This window comes from Cynara cardunculus (genome assembly GCF_001531365.2).
Source record: "Cynara cardunculus var. scolymus isolate 2C chromosome LG 8, CcrdV1, whole genome shotgun sequence".
NCBI classification, from domain to species: domain Eukaryota; kingdom Viridiplantae; phylum Streptophyta; class Magnoliopsida; order Asterales; family Asteraceae; genus Cynara; species Cynara cardunculus.
Window position 1 is genome coordinate 22,693,461 of NC_037535.1, and position 19,157 is coordinate 22,712,617.

The 19,157-nt window shown below is 33.5% G+C and overlaps 3 protein-coding genes across 4 annotated transcripts; 1 reads left to right on the forward strand and 2 right to left on the reverse strand.

Moving 5' to 3' along the window:
* Nucleotides 1-1,367: 1,367 nt before the first annotated feature.
* LOC112516972 (phosphoribosylglycinamide formyltransferase, chloroplastic) lies at nt 1,368-4,295 on the reverse strand. The gene is made up of 5 exons (XM_025124251.1): nt 3,685-4,295; nt 3,222-3,333; nt 2,954-3,130; nt 2,409-2,535; nt 1,368-1,795 (listed from the first exon to the last, which is right to left on the reverse strand). The coding sequence occupies exons 1-5, from the start codon at nt 4,061-4,063 to the stop codon at nt 1,682-1,684; spliced, it is 909 nt and encodes a 302-aa protein (XP_024980019.1). The 5' UTR covers nt 4,064-4,295; the 3' UTR covers nt 1,368-1,681.
* A 1,492-nt stretch (nt 4,296-5,787) lies between these two features.
* Nucleotides 5,788-11,684, forward strand: LOC112516665 (transmembrane protein 256 homolog). 2 transcript variants are annotated; one of them, XM_025123843.1, is made up of 5 exons: nt 5,788-5,980; nt 6,100-6,170; nt 6,284-6,364; nt 6,789-6,832; nt 11,446-11,684. In XM_025123843.1, exons 1-5 carry the CDS (start codon nt 5,941-5,943, stop codon nt 11,543-11,545), a joined length of 336 nt encoding a protein of 111 aa, XP_024979611.1. In that variant the 5' UTR covers nt 5,788-5,940; the 3' UTR covers nt 11,546-11,684. The 2 variants fall into 2 exon arrangements, with proteins under 2 accessions (XP_024979611.1, XP_024979610.1); XM_025123842.1 differs by having other exon boundaries at nt 5,833-6,031.
* Nucleotides 11,685-11,958: 274 nt separating this feature from the next.
* On the reverse strand, nt 11,959-13,928 carry LOC112516664 (glucan endo-1,3-beta-glucosidase 12). The gene is made up of 3 exons (XM_025123841.1): nt 13,595-13,928; nt 12,979-13,230; nt 11,959-12,155 (listed from the first exon to the last, which is right to left on the reverse strand). Exons 1-3 carry the CDS (start codon nt 13,845-13,847, stop codon nt 12,121-12,123), a joined length of 540 nt encoding a protein of 179 aa, XP_024979609.1. The 5' UTR covers nt 13,848-13,928; the 3' UTR covers nt 11,959-12,120.
* Nucleotides 13,929-19,157: the final 5,229 nt, after the last annotated feature.

Here is a 19,157-nt window from a genome sequence, read left to right on the forward strand (position 1 = left end):
TTTTATTATTAACAATTATTTTGATTCAAATAAAGTAGTAACATTGCAAACAAATATTTTATTATTTTTGCACTTTAAAAGAATTATTTATTCTTTTTAAAGAAAAAGTGGATTTAATTTTACTTGAAAAAGAGAATAATAATAATGGAAATGAGAAGTATTGAGGGTGGTAAGGTCATTTTCGCTTTCTATCGTGGCGCCCATGAAAACGAGGAAAGCTTAGATTTTTGTTTCTATGTTTGCATTGTTAAGAATAAATCAGATCAAACCAAATGGTATTTGTCCTAACGGTATATTAGTCTTTGACTTCCTAAGAGGTCAGACATTCAAACCTCACAAAAAGGTTATAAGGATGTGTAAGTTTATTTGTTGCATTTATCGTATATAAATATTATATATTTTATATAAAAAATTAGATCAAATAATCTCAGTATATATACCGGAGAGAGAGAGAGAGATAGTCAAGTCTGTAAGGATAAGATGTATGCTTAGTTAATCTCTGTCTCAAAATATTTCCGTAAAGATTGACGATACCAGGATAATAACAAACAAGTATAATCCATACAAGTGGGTGAAATTTATAAACGGGTCAATTTTTCTTTTTGAACGTGGAAATTATTTAATTTATGAATTTATACCAACAAATATATTAGCTACAAAAATTAAAAAGGACAACCGCACTCTCTATAAAACCTAGTAGCTTTTGTGTGCGTTCTAAGACGGTCAGTTAAATGCATCAATCAGGGACGGATCCAAATTTGTTTTCAAACCGTGGTACCATTTTGCTATAAAAAACAAATATAGGGAAAAGATTTTAAAAAGTGACATCATTTGACTAAGAAAATGACACTAACAAGATTTGAGATCAGGGTCTGGAATGGAACAAAAGTCTTGCAAACCAACTCTACAAAGGAAAACTTGTTCTTATTATAGTTTCAAATATATATGGTGACACATGACAAATTAATACAATTGCACATTTCAAGAACCTAAATTTTTTATCCTTCGAAGGAGAAATAATACAGTGACACGTACCACCGTTGACACCACTATAGGTTCGTCTATGACATCAATTAAAGTTATACGGTTATAGGTCATTTATACAGAATAACAGTTTATTCTTTAATTTGTAAGAGCTAACGTTGACATGAACCATCATTTTGTACGATTTTAGAAGGTAAAACCACCATATGAAATAATTTTATTCGCTATTTTTAACAGAAATAAACCAAACAAAATAAGCCCAGTAAATCCTATCCAAAAATCAAGGTCTCGGGGTAGGACATACTCATACCATACCTCCACTGTCCTTTTAAGTGTACGATGCACCGGACATAACATAACAAAAACTTCTTGTCCAACATTTTGGTAAATTACTAAACTGTTTATCGAATTGAAAGTACACAATTCTTTTATCTGCATACCTCACTCTCGTCAGTACCGTCACGGTACAAAATACACAGAGGTAAAGAGACTTTGTACTGCTGCTACTGAAGGGAGTTTTATCCCAAAAGTTTTGTAGTTCAACAAAACAAGAAATCTTTTAAAAGACTATGTAACATCATATGAAAACATTATTCCCTTAAACTCATTTCTGAACAACAAGAACAGGGTCTACAAAAAGTGCACACACCAGTAAATGCATCCCGACGCCAAATTGGAAGATAACGGTATCCGTCTGTTAGCTATAATGTTCGGGGTTAGCTTTGCTTCGTATCAAGGGAACACCATCTTCTCTCCAAATCACGCGTTCTTCACATATTGCAGCTGCTACCTCTGCATACATTTTATGTTCCTACCAAAAACACATTGGTTTTTCACTTGATCAGCAAAAATGCGTTAAAGATTGCAAAAAGAAAAGAAATGATAACTTGATTCTGGAATGCATAAATGATCCATATAAAGATTGCAAAAAACGATAGCTTGATTCTGGAATGCACAAATGATGCATATAAAGATTGCAAAAAACGACAAATTGATTCTAGAATGCACAATGATCCATACAAAGATTGAAAAGAATGACGACTTGATTCTGGAATTGCACAAATGATCCATATAAAGATTGCAAAAACAACAACTGGAATCTGGAATTGCACAAATGAATCGTATAAAGACTGCAAAAAACGGCAACTTGATTCTGGAATGCACAAATGAGTATAAAGATGGCAAAAAATGACAACTTGATTCTGGAATGCATAAATGAGTTGTATAAAGATTGCAAAAAAATGACGACTTGATTCCCAAGATTGCAAAAAAAACGACAACTTGATTCTGGAATGCACAAATGAGTCATATAAAGATTTGAGAAAACGGCAACTTGATTCCGGAATGCACAAAAGAGGCATATACAGATTGCAAAAAACCACAACTTGATGCTGGAACTGCACAAATGAGCCATAAACAGTTACCTGACGGAGAACCCTAGCAGCAAGTTCTTTAGCAGTGTCGTTAGCAAGCACAGGAACTATTCGTTGAGCTAGAATACGACCCGTGTCATAATTCTCATCAACAAAATGGATTGTGGGCCCCGAGTATCTTCTCAAATCAGCAAAAAAACAAAATACATGAGGCATGCTAATCTTAAAATCCAAGTGGAACCACATAAAAAGCATAGCAAATACAGCAAAAAGACGGAATGTAAAGACATCAAGAACATTTCTTTTAGACCATGTTTGGCAACCATAAACTAGCTTACTTTTGAGCTTATTGAAAATGCCCCATTTGGTTAGCCATAAGATAGCTTATCGAAACGATAGCATTGCAATTACTCCCCTTATATTTTTCTAATTGATTTTTCAACATGTCTTTTTAGATCATCTTACATTCTAATCTAAGCTTAACAGCTAATTTTTACCAAACATGACTAATTTATTTGCCAACGGCTATCTTATGAGCTAGTTTGTCATACATACCCTTAGAGTTAGAGACGATGGAGAGGCTATTAAAAAAATACCTGGCTCCAGAAGCAATGACAGCTTTATGCACCTTTGCACCATAGTACCCTTTGCCTCCAAATGCCGGAAGAAGTGAAGGATGAATATTTAAGATCGAATTTGAATAAGCTCGGATTAGCTCCGATGGTATAAGCTTCAGGTATCCAGCCAGAAGAATAAAGTCAATCTCGTACGAACTACAATAGCACAAGAAATGTATTGAAGAAAGAAAACCAATAGAAACGAACAAAAACCCAAATTCTAAATATAATAAAAAACTAAGCTGACCTTAGAACAGCTACCAGATTATTTGAAGACAGACCTTCTGGTTCACCTTTTGTATTGGGGTATATTATAACAGGAATGCCATTCTCTCTTGCATACTGTGCACCTCCACAATCTAAATATTTATAAAGAATCAGAAAACAAACTCAAATGGAGTTGCTTCTATGGTTTCAAACTCATTCGATGTTGAATTAGGATTAAATATGATACAATTTGATCTCAGATGAATAGAATATTGTTTCTAAGGACATTTAGGGCTCTGCTAGTTGGCTTTGCTATCAAGGCATCTCAAGATCAGAAGTATCTACAGTTTTAGCAACACAAAATGCAGATAAACTCATAGCACACAGAAGATTAAATTCACACATGAAGAAGTGGTGGTATTATCTGAGTTTCTTGAACCCACCAAACATGAAGAATGCAAAATTGAAGGTAAAATAAGAGTAAAAAATATGGTAAATGGTACCATGTTTGTTGGTAACAAGGACAACAAAGCGTCCATGAACTTCTCCTCTAAGAATTGCCTCATGAACAGCTCGGAAATTCGAACCACCGCCAGAGACAAAAACAGCAAGATTTTTAATTCGAACACCATCCTTCAAACTATCTCCTTCATCAACACTTGTTCCTAATCGTTCATCGCTGCTTATACATTTCAATAATAGATTATTTGATGCTTCAAAGGGGGGCAAATCATGGGGTTTTAAGGACACCCTGTTCTGGGATTTTAGTTGGGAGCTGAATGGAAGATGAGCAGAATTGGGGAATGGCAAAAGGATTGTGTTTTTGTGGTTTTGGATTGACGGAAACAATGAATTTGAACAAACACCGAAAAGCGCTTCCATAACCCTAGAAAAAACTATGAACTTTAGGGTTTTGGAATTGGTAGTGTAATGATCAATGCCACTCAAGAACCACCTTACCCAAATCCGGAAATTGATAAATACTGATTGATACTACAGAATTAGGGTTCTTTTTTAGTTGATGAAATGGATGAATTGCAATGGATTTATACGAAATCAGGAACAAATAAAATGTCGATGAGAATTGATTCGAGGGTTTAGGAGGAGTGTGATTTGGAGGCGATGGAGCGGGAAGGGGACTCGGGTTAGAACTTAGAACCATGGTGAATTACAAAAAATATCCCTAAATTATAGTTAATTTATAGAAAATATCCCTAAACTATGGTTAATTTACAACAAATATCCCTCTAACTATAGAAAATTACAAAAATTATCTTAAACCCATAGCTAATTACAAATAAAATCCAGGTTTTATTCAAGTTAAGACTATACATTTATTATAATAAATTTTTGTATTTAATTTATTTTGACATGTATAGAAGCATTACTGGTTTTAGAGTCTCTCACTAGGTTTTTGTTTCAACACTTAGGGGTCGTTTATTGAACGTTTATCTGGTAAATGCTTACCATGTAATTTCTCTTATCTGATGAACATGACAAGGGTCGAAAATCTTACCCAGTAAGAGCAATGATAAAGATGGAGAACCTTACTCGGTAAGTGAGGGTGACGACTCATACCCGGGTAAGTGTTTGCCGGATAAATTGTTGCATACGATATCATTTTAATGTACTACAATCTTACCCGGTAAAATAAATTATAGTGTTAACTCCTAACGGTAAGTACTTACCGGGTAAGCATTTAGGTAACCGGCCCCTTAATTTGTTGATTCTCCAACCTCAATCCATAGCTTCATCGTTGTCCTTAATGTCGTCTGCCCTTTCCACATTTAGAGAGAGACTTTTTCAATCTCATCTGTTTTCATGTTTTCTTGTTGCTACCTCGTCCTTTTTGTTGCTTTGACATGCTCTAACAACTTCGTGCTGATGTTTGGCTATAAGCAAGTTGTTTTCGTAAAATATATCTGATGGAGACGTTCTAGTGTTGGATTGTTTTTCTGAATGAAAAATTGTCAAAAATAAAATAACTGTTAAATGTTGACGTAAATTACTTTAGAGGGTATCCATGGTGCACACAATTGGCTTAAACATGGAATACATGATACATAGATGATTTTAATTAAATTATTGATTGTCATATATTAATTGTCAATTATGTTATTTATTATATTAGTAAATAAAATATAAATGTTTCGTATAATATTGGTTTCATCACTCGTTATTGCGATTGGCGGAGGCACATGTTTTGTTTTAAAAAGCGTGTATTTTGGCTTAATGGGGGCAACACAACCCTCGCTACTGTGCGAATAAGCCATCAAATTCATCATTTAAGCCGTAAGTAAACGTCAATATATGGCTGTGCGAATAAGCCAAAACAACTATTAAACTGATTAAGCCAAAAGTAAACTGCTCCTTAATATCAAAGATGAAAACAACAATTAATTGTAAATCATAGGGACGAAAACCATAATTTTGAAACCATAGAAACGAAACTCATCATTTATAACAAACCATGGGGACTAAAAACATAATTTACTCTAAAAGAAAGGAAAATGGGGTAAATAAACATTAAGTTTGAGGGTATATTTGAAAAATATAGAACTATGGTGGCAGTTGTAAGAAAACAAAAAGTCAGGGTAGCATAGTGTAACTTTTCCATTCTGCAGACAGACGTCGAGCGCCTCCTCACCGTAAAATCAGTTGGTGGGCACTGTGTGGACTGTTCAAAGTTTTCAAAGAATTTTGTGATCGTCTTTCCCATCTAAACCCTAATTCGTGTGTTTGTGAGAGAGAATAGAACGATGAATCCTCTTATTTGGCACAAAGTTGCTGCAATCTCTGGTAAGTTTGTTGGTGTTCGTGGCATGGCGAAATCCTTGTTCGCAACCCAAGGTTTTCCTTGAATCTTTGTTGAATTGGTGCTTATGGAAATCCCATTTTTGAATTTCTTTGAAAACCAGGAATGGCAGCTCTTGGATTAGGCACATATGGTGCCCATGGCTTCAAACCCAGTAACCCTACTTACAAAGAGGTCAATGTTGATTCGTCTTTAATTTAATTGATCGTTGTGTTTGTATGATGCAATAGGCGAAAAGAAAATCATAACTTGATTTTAACTATTTTTTCTAATTGTAAAAATGACAGGTTTGGAACACAGCATCTCTTTACCATTTAGTTCATACAGCTGCATTGGTTGGTGCTCCCATAACTAAAAACCCCAATATTGTAAGTTCCCTCTTCATCTTCTTCTTGGTTCTTTTATTTGTAACTTGACCCATTATTTTGTATATGATTAATATCATATTATGATTGCAATGGCCAAATATGTAAATTTCCAAAAAGGAATCTGGGCAATGAATTTGGGACATTTGAAATGGAAGATGTAGCAATTACTTTGGGATGAAGGACTTATGTAATATCATAAGTTCATAACACCTCATAAAGAACAAATGTAGTTATGTGACCGTTTGCATCCAACATCTTCATCGGTGAAAGGTCACATTATTTGTATATGTTGGTGTAGGAGTTTGTATATCGTCCTAGTATGGAAACAGAATCATTTACTCGGATGTTTCAGACTCTGAATGTGTTTTGGATGGATGTAGAAAAACCTATGCTTATCATTTTCTTTTGTTCTTGTGAGTTGTAGTTTGGAGGGCTTTTGACTGCTGGAATTGTTGCCTTCTCGGGGACGTAAGTTCTGGTTTTATTTTCTCATTCACGTTTACTGTTTTCATTATCTGAATACAGTACACAGAACTATGAAAACAGTTGGTACCTGATAAGCATCTATTGGTAGAAGAATCGTTCTTTGTGAAGTGATGAAAGGCATGCATAGTATTAATGTCCACTTAGAGTTTCCACAACATGAGCCATGAGAAGTTAAAGGAGAAAGTTAATGTTAGTATGCAGATGCAATAATGACAGTATGAGATGTTGTAGTTAAAATGTATTACTCCCTCCGTCCCAAAGTAAGTGTTCACAATGAAAAAGGCACACAGTTATAGAAATGTGTAATTATTAATATAACAGTTCTTAATAAACAAAAGGACAATTTTACCTTTAATTATGAATAGAGATTTTATCAATCTCATAATTAAGGGTAGAATGGGGAAGTAGATATTTACTTTTGAAAATGGACACTTATTTTGGGACGAACGAAAATAGTAACATAGACACTCATTTTGGGATGGAGAGAGCAAATTTTCTGCAAGTGGATGAAATGTTTATGGCGGCCAAAACACACCTTTCTAGCATATAAACATCAGTAAGGACTATTTAGTGACTAATCACCTTTGACAAGTTGCCAACGTTCTTTTGGTGTCAAAAAATGTAGTATCATGAGGTCTCCATGCTTGATTTGAGGGTACATCAAAGGACATGACGCAGTGCTGACCAACTTTGTAAATCTTATGATTGACTCATAGCTTCAAGGATGCTAGCCATCCTACAAAAGGCACCAAAAACCTTTGTCTATATATGCTTATGTGTCAACATTTGTATGGCTCAACCTCTTTTAGGAATAAACCAAACCAAATTAACTCGGTAAATCTCACTCGAAAGTAGGGTCCCATCGGGGGTGGGGTTCAGTTGTGCGTGCTTAGTTGTAATAGTATGCTTGATCTTCATTGGAAAAATATGAACTGAATGAATCCTCATTTGAAAAGTATGATCAGCTTCGCGATCATTTGAAAACCATGCTCCAGATAGATGGGCAAGTTATGGTGCGACCCAGGTTTCCTAAGCCTCTTTTTAACCGTTTTTGATCCCTTTTTCTTCCTATTCAACATAGATATAACAGGGGACTTAGGTAGCTCATAACATGTATAAAATCAACATAAAGGAGGGCATTTTGACTATAAATATGGGTTATCAAAAGCAAACACCACAGCAAGGAGCTTTTTCCTCTATGACCGTGTAGTTAAATTGGGCTTCCTATAAGATTTTGAGTGTATGATAAATAACATGGAATTCCTTTGTAATTGCACTATCCCAACACAACTCCTACTTCCCAATGGCTTTTACTTCACATTACCTCAAATGGTAACATGCAAGGTTACATCGAATCTGATGCTATAGTGTTCGAGGTAGACACAAATGCTTTTTGGGTTTAATTTTTTTAAGTGTGTGAATAGAATGCACATTTGCTGGTGAGGTATGCATTGATTCGATGTTGATTATATTGTTCAATGATGATACTTGAGCTGAAAGGACTGTCAATTGACCCACTTAAGGCACTTGAGTTGTCCTTGGTTTGTCGAGTCTATTGGCAGTGAAGTTATGTGTAATTTCTTTCCGTTTTCATTTTTTCTGAATATATATAATACATACACATAATATGTTATATAAATGGCCTTGATAGGCTCCTATAAATTAATATCTAAATAATAAAAATCTTACCCGATATAGAATATCAATATTTTAGGCAATTAATCTTCGAAGAATATACAACATCGTTCAACTAATCATACGCCTAGATGATTTCTTGCGCCCCCTCAAGTTGGGTGATATATGTGCTCAAGTGAAGAATAGTACTTAGTTCAATGAGATTGGGTCGAAACAGAGCTTTAGTCAAGATGTATTCAGTTTGTTGCTTATTTGGAACATAGTTGAGTAAGGCATTAGTTTGGCATCAGGATCTATAGGAGTTCTACAGGTTTACACCCAATAATGTCGCTCTCACGTATGAGGTGAGGTCTAGAACATTCTTGCCTTAAGGGAATGAGATTCCCTGACTGCTCCATACTACTTCCATTCTCCAAAAATATTTCAGAAAGCCCAAGTTTTTAATCTTGAACTCCTTGGACAGTGGCATATTAAGCCTCTTCATTTCTTCTTCATGATTTCTTATGAGAACTATGTCATCATCGTACACCATCAAAACCGTGATTCTTCCATCACAATGTTTGACAAAGTATGATCTGTGTGTGTCTAGGAGTATCCGATTTTTTAAGGACCTTGGTGAATCGCCAAACCATGCCTTGGAGGAGTATTGAAGTCCATATAATGTTGTTCTCAGTGTGCAAACCTCCCCACGTTATCCTTAGCCTCAAAGCCAAACGGTATATCCATATAAACTTACTCAAATAGACCTCTGTTTAAAAAGACAATCTTGGTATCAAGTTTGAATAATGGTCAATCCTGGTTAATTGCAATAAACAACAAGACACGATTTGTGTTAAACTTCGCTACAGGAGCAAAGGTCTCATGATAATCATTCCATATGATGAGTAAACCCTTTAGCCACTAGTAAAGATTTGTATCTATCTAGATATTCGTCTGCCTTGTGTATTTAACTGAGAATATACTTTTGCAACCCACTATCTTGTTTCCGGGAGGTAGTTTTGTTAATACCCAAGTGTCATTCTTTTCAAGTGCATTATACTCTTCTAAGGTTACGGAATCCTTAGAGCCTCATGAATGAGTTGGTTGCTGTGATTTTGTCTAAGGATGTCACAAATGCTTTGGATTTTGGAGAGAAATTGGTGTAAAAGATGTAGATGCGAAGAGGATGTCGAGTGCATGAATGAACACTTTTCCTATGCAATTAGAAGATCCAACTCCGGTCACAACTTGAACGTGTTCATGGATCTAAATCTGCCTCATCTCGTAAATTTTCAAGTTCGACCTGGCACAAGAGAGTTTTTGTTGGCCTTGCTAATTTGGTACATTCAGATTAGGATTTTTTTCTTCTTCCATAAAATTTGATAACTTCATCAGGAAGAAGATGCTGAGGGTAGACAGCGATGGGTGACTCATCGAGCATGGGATACGATGGAGACATATGCTAAATTGAGTCTTGAACTGGAACCAGAATTAGATTGTTAGAGGGAGAAGATAGAATGGAGGAAAGTTGGGATGCTAAATTCGGTTCAATGAATGACGACTGGTCCCGATTCTGAAATCATTAGTGTTATTCTCCCCCGAAATTCGAGGATTGGAGTAGAAAGGAATGTTTTTAAAGAAAGTGGCATCCATGGTATTTTAACACTTATAGCCTATTTGATTGGTTGAATATCCAAGAAGGAAACACCACCTATACCTACTCTGGATGCATCACGTGCCACCTAAAATACTTTCTCTTCAAGTATAAGAACCTAGGCTTTTGAAAGTCTAGCTGTTATCTCTAGAACGCCTTACTAGTCACCTTAGACCCTATGAACATACAATGGATCTCCTATAAAAATTGTTATCTCATATAAGCTTCATGTTTCATGGAGGTTCAGGCCACTCTATGTAGCCTCAAACTTTCTATTAGATACCAATAAGTCAGCATTTGTATCAACGACACTCCATCATACGAAATGACAAACATAAGGATTATGACAGCCAAATGAACAATTTATTAAGTTGACAGAGTTTTTCATGACCCGAAACTTCTAGCACTCGACTCAAGTAAGTTCGTCCTGGTTCTTAGTTCTTACTATAGGTAAGACTTTCATAGAAGTAAATGGCCCATAAAAGCTTAACCACGAAATTCATCAATCTCATAAAGGGCATAGCTAACCACTTGTAAAGAGCATTGACAGTGTTAAGGTTCATTTCTACTCATCTCTTTCTCTCTCATATGCAAGTTTAGTAATTGCCAGTTCGTAGATCTTTCTTGTGAAAATTTGAGCCTTTCATCAGAGCAAACATACATGACACCTGGCTGCTGGAAGCCTATACTTGACGATGACTTTATTAACACTAAGGCTATCTAGATGCATTCTTGAAATCTTGATACTTAGGTTTGAGGAACTCTGATAAAACCCTTACAAGAGTTCTTTGATTCCCTGTCATATATCTAGATGCTTTGTTCGGTTGATATGGAAGTTTAGAAAGTTCAGGGATCATGCTATAATCTTGTAAATGTTTGGACCTGTTCTGCAGCTCCGCAACTTTCGGGGTTGTTTTGAAGTTTATGATGTGGGTTGTTTGTAAATTTTAAACAATGATTCCAAGCTAACTTGAGATTATGACCCAGGAACTTGTTCTGACTTATATATATGTGATTGATGTAATTCAAGGTCCTGCCACATTTGCTTGTGGAAAGAAAATACCCATCACCACAGACCTTAATGTCCTGACACCATCTCTTGGATACATAATACATATGCCAACGTAGGACATTAATTAGTCCGATCATATCTGGTGATGTGACAATTAGCATTTTCTTTTATATGATGTCTCATCATTAAATCAACGCTACTGTCTACTGGGTATGGAGAGAATATCCAAGATTTGAAAGTGCATTTACAAAACTATGTCTTGTTCTTGTTTACACTGGCCAAAGGTGTTTAAAAATGCAGTCTCTAATGTTTCAGGTGTTATATGGTGGCGTTATTTGAAGACAGAAAATATGCTAAAGTAGCCCCATTTGGTGGGTTTGCATTTATTGCTGCCTGGGGAAGCTTGCTGTTCTAGATTTTGATGGGTATTTGAATCTTCAAGAAGCTTCATGAGGACTTTTTACATGTATAATGACGAAAAAAAATTAGAGATTCAAGGATATATGATTGTCTATTTAAAGAAGTAAATGAAAATTCGAACTCTTCACTTGGTATTTTCGTGTTCGATTCATTTGTTGATGCATCTTCTGAAACTACTCCCAATCTAAGCTTTGCGATCATCTGATTATTCTCTCTCTTGCATGTGTTTTGCTTTTATAGCTACTGCATGATGATTGATATGCACAAAGTTTTGCAGGTCACAAAAGCATAAAGCAGCTCATGTTAGCAGGTACCTCTATTTTGGTGCATTTGTTTCTCTTTTACCAATTTACTTTCTATAATCCCCTGATTTACCAGTTTGTAGATGTGTGCCGATATCTTTGTTTGTAGTTTAACTATCGTGCACCAAAATTATTTGAAGAAGTATTAACATTCCAACATAGCTATGAAACATAGATTCTTTTTAAGACTTCGATAAATGAGTCAAAAAGCGAACAATTAAACATTTGTATGTGACTTGGTCTTCGCATAATTTGTTGTCTCGTTGCATCAAGGAGTATAATCATAATGGCATGAACCATAACCTGTGGGAATAATCAAAAGAACGAATAAGTAATTAGTAATACAACTTGTAAAGCTTATACATGCATGTGAGGCCAAGGGGTCATGTGTTCATGCTTTAAAAAGATATAAAAGAAGTCCAAAAGATGGAAGAAAGGCAAGAAAAAAAATGGAATTAGGATAAAGTGGTTAAAGAATAAGTTACTAGAAGAACATGGGGGACCTCTTTAGACTTGTATAAAATTCCACTACAAAAGAAGATTAAACTATACCTAAAATCTATAATAACTGTAAATATTTTTCATTTATCTATAGTTGGGTATAAAGAAACTTGAAATCACACCCAAATCTTTCTAATCCTGATGCCGACGTGGTAAGCTAACGGTGGGTCTCTTAGGTCATGTTTGTTAGCAGCTTAACGAGACTCATAGCTTATTTGGTCAGCCATATATGATTGTTTGGTAGCGGCTTAATGATATAGAAAGTGGCTTATTCAGTAAGCTTCTAGGTGGAAGCTGTACATATAAAGCCAAGTTTTTCCCAAACCCAATTAAAAAACATGTTCTTTTCATCCATGAAAAGACTCTTCGTATCTATAGAGATAGATTAATCCACACAGACAACTTTATCTATAGAGGACTTAATGGAAAACCATCCAAACATCCCCTTACATGGTCAGTGATTAATGCTGACCCAAACTGCATTCTTACCCGATTAGCACTTAGCCACTTACCCAATTTATGTTGGTAAACAGTTCCTTACGTTTTAGAACTTTTGAAGTCATGAGTCATGGATCATAGACAGAACCAAACATTACATATAAGAATCAAGAAAAAAAGTGCTTACTGGGATCTTTTTCGGTGGTCATGGCGGCACTATTGAAGTAGCAAGAGGCACCATTATGCTTAAATTTTTGGTAGTAACTATTGAAGGCAAATGAAGCATGGTCTTTTAGTGTGTTTGGTAGATAACACGGTTGGTTTTCTTGAATCTTGCTACAATCTGCACCCCCTTCCCCACATGAGAAGTTTAAGGCTGCTTGTAGTTCTGCATCTGTTGCCTGTTCATCTGCTATGCACCATTGCTCAAATTCTCCTTCTATACAAAATTCAAACGAACAATAAAGAAAAAGTGCTGTCAGTAAAATGACGAACCAATAGACTTCATTTGTTTATTCAGTGGGCCTACCAGGATATAAATATTGCATATATATAGTATTAACTAAGAATAAGAGGGGCCACCATATGTATTGTCATGTTGCCATAACATGATACTGGATTAAGATGCACATGGGCATTGTGAAGATGGAATAAGAAACTCAAAGTAGCAGTTTTGAGATCGATGAATATACTTTCTTATTATATATACATGTATGTATCTATAGATATAAGTCATATAACACCAAAAAGATCAAGAAAATGGTGAAGCTATGAAGATTGAGAAGGGAATTAGATTTAGTTACCAGATCTATGTGGAAATATGAACACAAGTAGCAGCACTGAGAGCAGAAAAGATGACATTTTTGCTTGAATGGTTAGAGAGAGAAAGGGGTAGAGAGAGAGAGAGGAGAAACAGATGGGGTTTATATATATGACAAGGGAAATAAGCTTTACAGCAAATGATGAAGCAAGAGCCAGAAATGGAGGTGTTGTTTCTGTTGGATCATGTGAAGGTGTCTTCCATATCCACATGGGAAGGTTTCCCCAATCAATCATTTCCACCAATATCCCAAGATTTGATTGTATTTTATACAAACCATCATCCAAATATTGCTTTCTTCTTGATCACATCATCCTCAGACTTGGAATTGCTTGAATTCTATTATTTTTATATCTATTTTAAGACAGATTCAAATGAGAATCATAAACATTTTGAGAATTTTGGAACCAATTATGTCATGAATTATTCATGATGAATAACCATAAAATATTCATTATAATTAACAAAACATTCATCATAAATAACTCATGAATAGTTGTATATAAATTTTATTTGTATTTTAAGCATGCTATGAAAAGTTCCAAAAGCAGTTTTTGGTGTGTGTGTGAAAGCAAAAAACTTTTTTGAAAGAAAAGGCAGAGCAAAAGTCCAAGTGTCACTGGCCCACCACCTTCAGATAACATAAAGCAAAGAAGAAGAATAAACAGATGCTGATCTACCCTATTTCCTGGAATTTTATGTGACTTTAGTTTATCCTAAAAACAAAATAATTCATCATACCCTTCCATTCTTTTTAATCCAACGGTTATGAATAATAGCACTTGTTTAATTAAAATGCCATTTTAGTACCCTACGTTTCATGAACCCAGAATCAGGGAGATCTCTCATGTGTCGTTTGGTTTACAAGATTTGATAGGATTCAGAATTAAATTTTACTTAATTCAGTGTTTGGTTTAAAGGAAAGTCTGAAACTGAAATCCCAAAAATATAGGATAATAAAATCCCATGAAGTGGTTGATATTTTACGGGATTTTGTAAGATTTATTTGTAGTATGCTAAAAAAAACATTTGTTTTGTAATAATCAATTAATAAAAAAGTAATTTAATTATTTCTTTAATTTGTTTTTATAAATTATTTGTAATTCAATTTTATTTCAAATTATATAAATTAAATATATCAAATATTCCAAATCTTTGCACGAATCCATCTCACAAAAACATCCTTGTCAAACTAAAGTCCACTTAGGGCCTGTTTGCTTGCCTCTTAATAATGATATTAAGATGGAGCATCTTAACCATAAGGGTGGTGCCTGATTGGTTTGAGCTTAGCTCCAAAGGTCAAAAGTACCAGGAGGTCTCAGGTTTAAATCCAAGGAGAAATAAAAATCATCTTGTGGCCACGGAGGTTCAAATGCGGTGAATCCGAGCTATCTATAAAGCAGGTGGTCATCCTGGAATTAGTCGTCTCGCATAGCGGGTTGAATATCCAGGTTAATCAAAAAAAAGATGGAGCCTCTTAATCGGTACAAGGCAGATGTTGTTTGACAAAAAAAATCTCTTAATGGTGACAATTACCTCTTAACGATTTTGCATCTAGGGTTTTGCCTAATGGTTTAGATCCATTTTGTTCCATACTTGCCATTGAGTTCCACACGCCTCCATTCAGTCTCCTCATGCTCACGCCTCTCACCTCTCTGCCAGACGATTTTTCCTTTCCCAAGCCGGTCGATCTCACCAGTGGTTCCCATTGACAACCCTCTGTCTCTATCTCTCCGCCGAGCTATCTCTCAGGTATTATCTGGACCCAATTTCTTCCTTTCCTTTTGTCAATCTGGTCGGTTTCTCGTCAGTTTCTGTGTTTCGAGACTATGGTCTGACGACCGTGTCCATAAAGGGGTTTATTACCTTTGTATTTAGCAACTGTGGTTTGGAAATGGCTTTGTATCACCTTTGTGTTACCTTTGGTCTAGTAGAAATCGGTTTCTTGCTGATGTGTTTTGGTCCATTGATTTACACACTTTGGATTGCTTACTTTGGTATCTGTAAACAGTAGGATATTCCACAATTAATGTTGATTTTTGTTTCCACAATGATACTTTATGTGGAATACTTTATGGTACTGTTTCTTTATGAATGGTAAAATATTTTATAAAACGTTTATGCTACTGTTTCTTTTACTGTTTCCCTATGCCAGTTCATTTGTCCAATGAATACATGGCTAATTTACGTGACCAAATCGCGAATCAATTAATGTGAAATGCGTCTTTAAGAAGTGTTCAAAAGCTATTATGCTGGCATTTGATTGTTATGGTTTTTGTTTATTCTAGAACTGGAAAAAGTAATGTTATAGTTGCTTGAATTAATATGAAATATGTAGTTATATTTGCAAAGTAATTGTTTTATTCAGATATCTGTCAAACAACGATATTTCACTCGGTACTAAATCATACAGAGGGTTAAAATGGTAATTTGTTGTCATTTAGAGAACAGTTACTAAACAGCCTTATTTCATTCAGCACTTAACCATTCTGACCATCTTAACTATTCTGACCACTTAACAGTTCTACACCAAACCATTCAGCAACTGACAAACATTAGATTTTTAGAACTCTTCCAATTACAAAAATAGATTTACTTTTTTTAAATATTAATTATTTCAAACTAGAAGGGTACGCGAGTAGTGCAACGAGATACATCTCGATTTTGATGTTTCGTTTTATTTTATGTCTCTCTCTATGTTATAATACAATTTCAGTGGTTTTAAGAATGCGACAATATTTTTATTTTTGAACAAAATATAAATTTGAAGATATCATAAAAAATTGAAAAAAAAAGACTTCGATATTAGTATCAAATTAATTATTTAAAACTTATAGTTTTTTTTTTGTAATTTTCTTTAATTCAAAATTTTTATTATAATTTAATTTAAGTTTAATAAGGAAGTTTTTTTATTTTTGATTAAGAATCTTATTTATTTAAAAAAAAAATAATAAAGTAATATGCATCAATAAATAATATTTTATACATAAAAAATGGTTTTTAAGAGTTTTTGTCAAATGCTTATAATATAGTATAGATATACTTAATATTTAAATTTAGACAATATATATTAAAAGAACAAACACTTCATTATTTTAACTTAATATTTATATTGATATATGAATATAAACTATGCATTTCGGGTAAATGTAAATGATTTATATTAGTTAATATTCACATGTGAATGGGTATATTATAGTTTATAACAAACTTGAATCGACATGTAAATTATATATATAAGTTCATGTATTTGAGTGTATTTGTTTGTGCATATTAATCAAATGATTTTACTGCATAAGACATTCAGTAGATATTCACATGATTAAGTTAAAAAAGTCGTAGTGTTTGTTTAACGTACATGCAAGACAAGGGGGTTACAATGGATATCACATGTGAATAATGATAATAATAACGTATAAATCAACCATAAAATGTTTTCTATATAATACTTACTCTTCATTTACATGTGAATGATGATAATAATATAAATGCACATATGTGCATAATAATGAAATTGTTAAAAAAAAATATTAAACCCAAACTCAACTTATTTTACATATACAACTTATTGTTCATTTACATGTGCATAAACATATAAAACAAAATACATATGTTGTATTTTAAGAACTTTGTTGTTCATTTACACATACAACTTCTTCATTTTTTTTTTTGTAAGTTCTTATAAATTGTCATTGTACGTTTTTTTTATTAACCTGGATATCCAACCCGCTATGCGAGCCGACTAATCCCAAGGCAACCACCTGCTTTGTAGATAACCCGGAGTCACCGTATTTGAACCTCCGTGGCCACAAGAGGATTTTTATTCCTCTTTGGATTTGAACTTGGGATATCCTGGTACTTTTGATCTTTGGAGTCAAACTCAAACCAATCAGGCACCACCATTGTGGTTATGTTATTGTACGTTGTGAACCACGTATAAGGAACTATGAATAACGGGTCAAAAAGCTACATTTTCAACAAACACACTAACTATCAATAAACAAGATACTCAAACAGCCTTTGGTCTAGCGGTATCAAGATTACGTACTCTCCCAAAAGATCAATGGTTCAAACCTCACCAAATATAAAAAGAATGCAAGAGTTTTATATAATATTATACATTTAAAAAACATACCCTGTAACAATGTTTTGATAAGGGCATGTTTGTTAGCAACTTAATTGGCTATATATAAATGTTTGACAATGACTTAATGATATAGAAAGTGGCTTATTCATAAGCTTCTATGAACGAGCTTTGTACAGGAAGTCAAGTTTTTTTTTTTTAAATCTACCATCCAAATTAAAAATCACACTATTTTCATCCATGGAAAAACTCTTTCAAACAAAAATCTTCTACTCACAAATATCTTTATACATACATGACTTAATGAAAAACCAAATAAAGGACTGTTTTGTTGGTTTTCCATTAAATCATATATAGATAAAGTTGTCTGTGTTGATTAATCTATTTATATACATTGAGAATGTTTTTGTTTGAATTTTTTTCCATAAATGGAAAAAACATGTTTTTTAAATGGGAGAGACAGATTTGAAAGAAACTTTGTTTTCTGCATAAAACTCTTCCTTAAAAAATTAATAAATAAATCATTTTCTATATAATTAAATCACTACTAAACAGTCATATATAATTAACAAAATAAACAATTCATTTAACTACTAACAAACTATATATATACACACACACACTAACTAGAAGGTAACTCGCACGATGCAGCGAGATATATATTGATTTTAATATTTCATTCTATTCTTTATCCTAGTCGATGTTATAATATAATCTTATGTGATTTTGAAAAAAAACGATAATGTTTTTAATTTTTACTAAAATATAATTTTGAAGATATCATAAGAATTTGACAAAAATATCGTTATTAATATCAAATTAACTATTTAAAATTCCTCATTTTTTGTGTAATTTTTTAATTCAACTTTTTAATTATAATTTAATTTAGATTCAATAACGAAGTAATTTATATTTAATTTAAAAATATAATTTTTTTATAAAGATAATAATTAATTATTTTGTTAATTCTCAATAATTATTTTAATTATATTTTAAAAATTTTAGATTTTTATCCTCTATTTGATTATGTTTATCCTCAGTTAGTTACACGAATTCAAACATGAAGCTTTAATAAGTTATACTTATGCACAATTTACTTGTAATCTTGAATTTTAAGTAATATGTATCAATATATAGTACTTTATGCATAAAAAATAATTTTTTTAAGAATTTTTATCAAATGATTTATAATATAGTATATATATTATTGCGTCATAATATGGTCATTATCTTGTAAGCCCAGAATTTGTCCCAACACCCGTTTTTAATGGAGAAAAGGTGGACTTTTGTCACATATGCTTACAAATTATTATTCAATGATGGACCCCATTTCGACTTTCTCGTTTATTCAAAGAATCCATCCCCAGCTTCAACACCTTTCATTGTGCTTTCCGTCTCTAAAACCATCTTCTAAATTGCTTCAATTTCCCCATCTCCATCTCCATCTTCATCTTCATCTTGA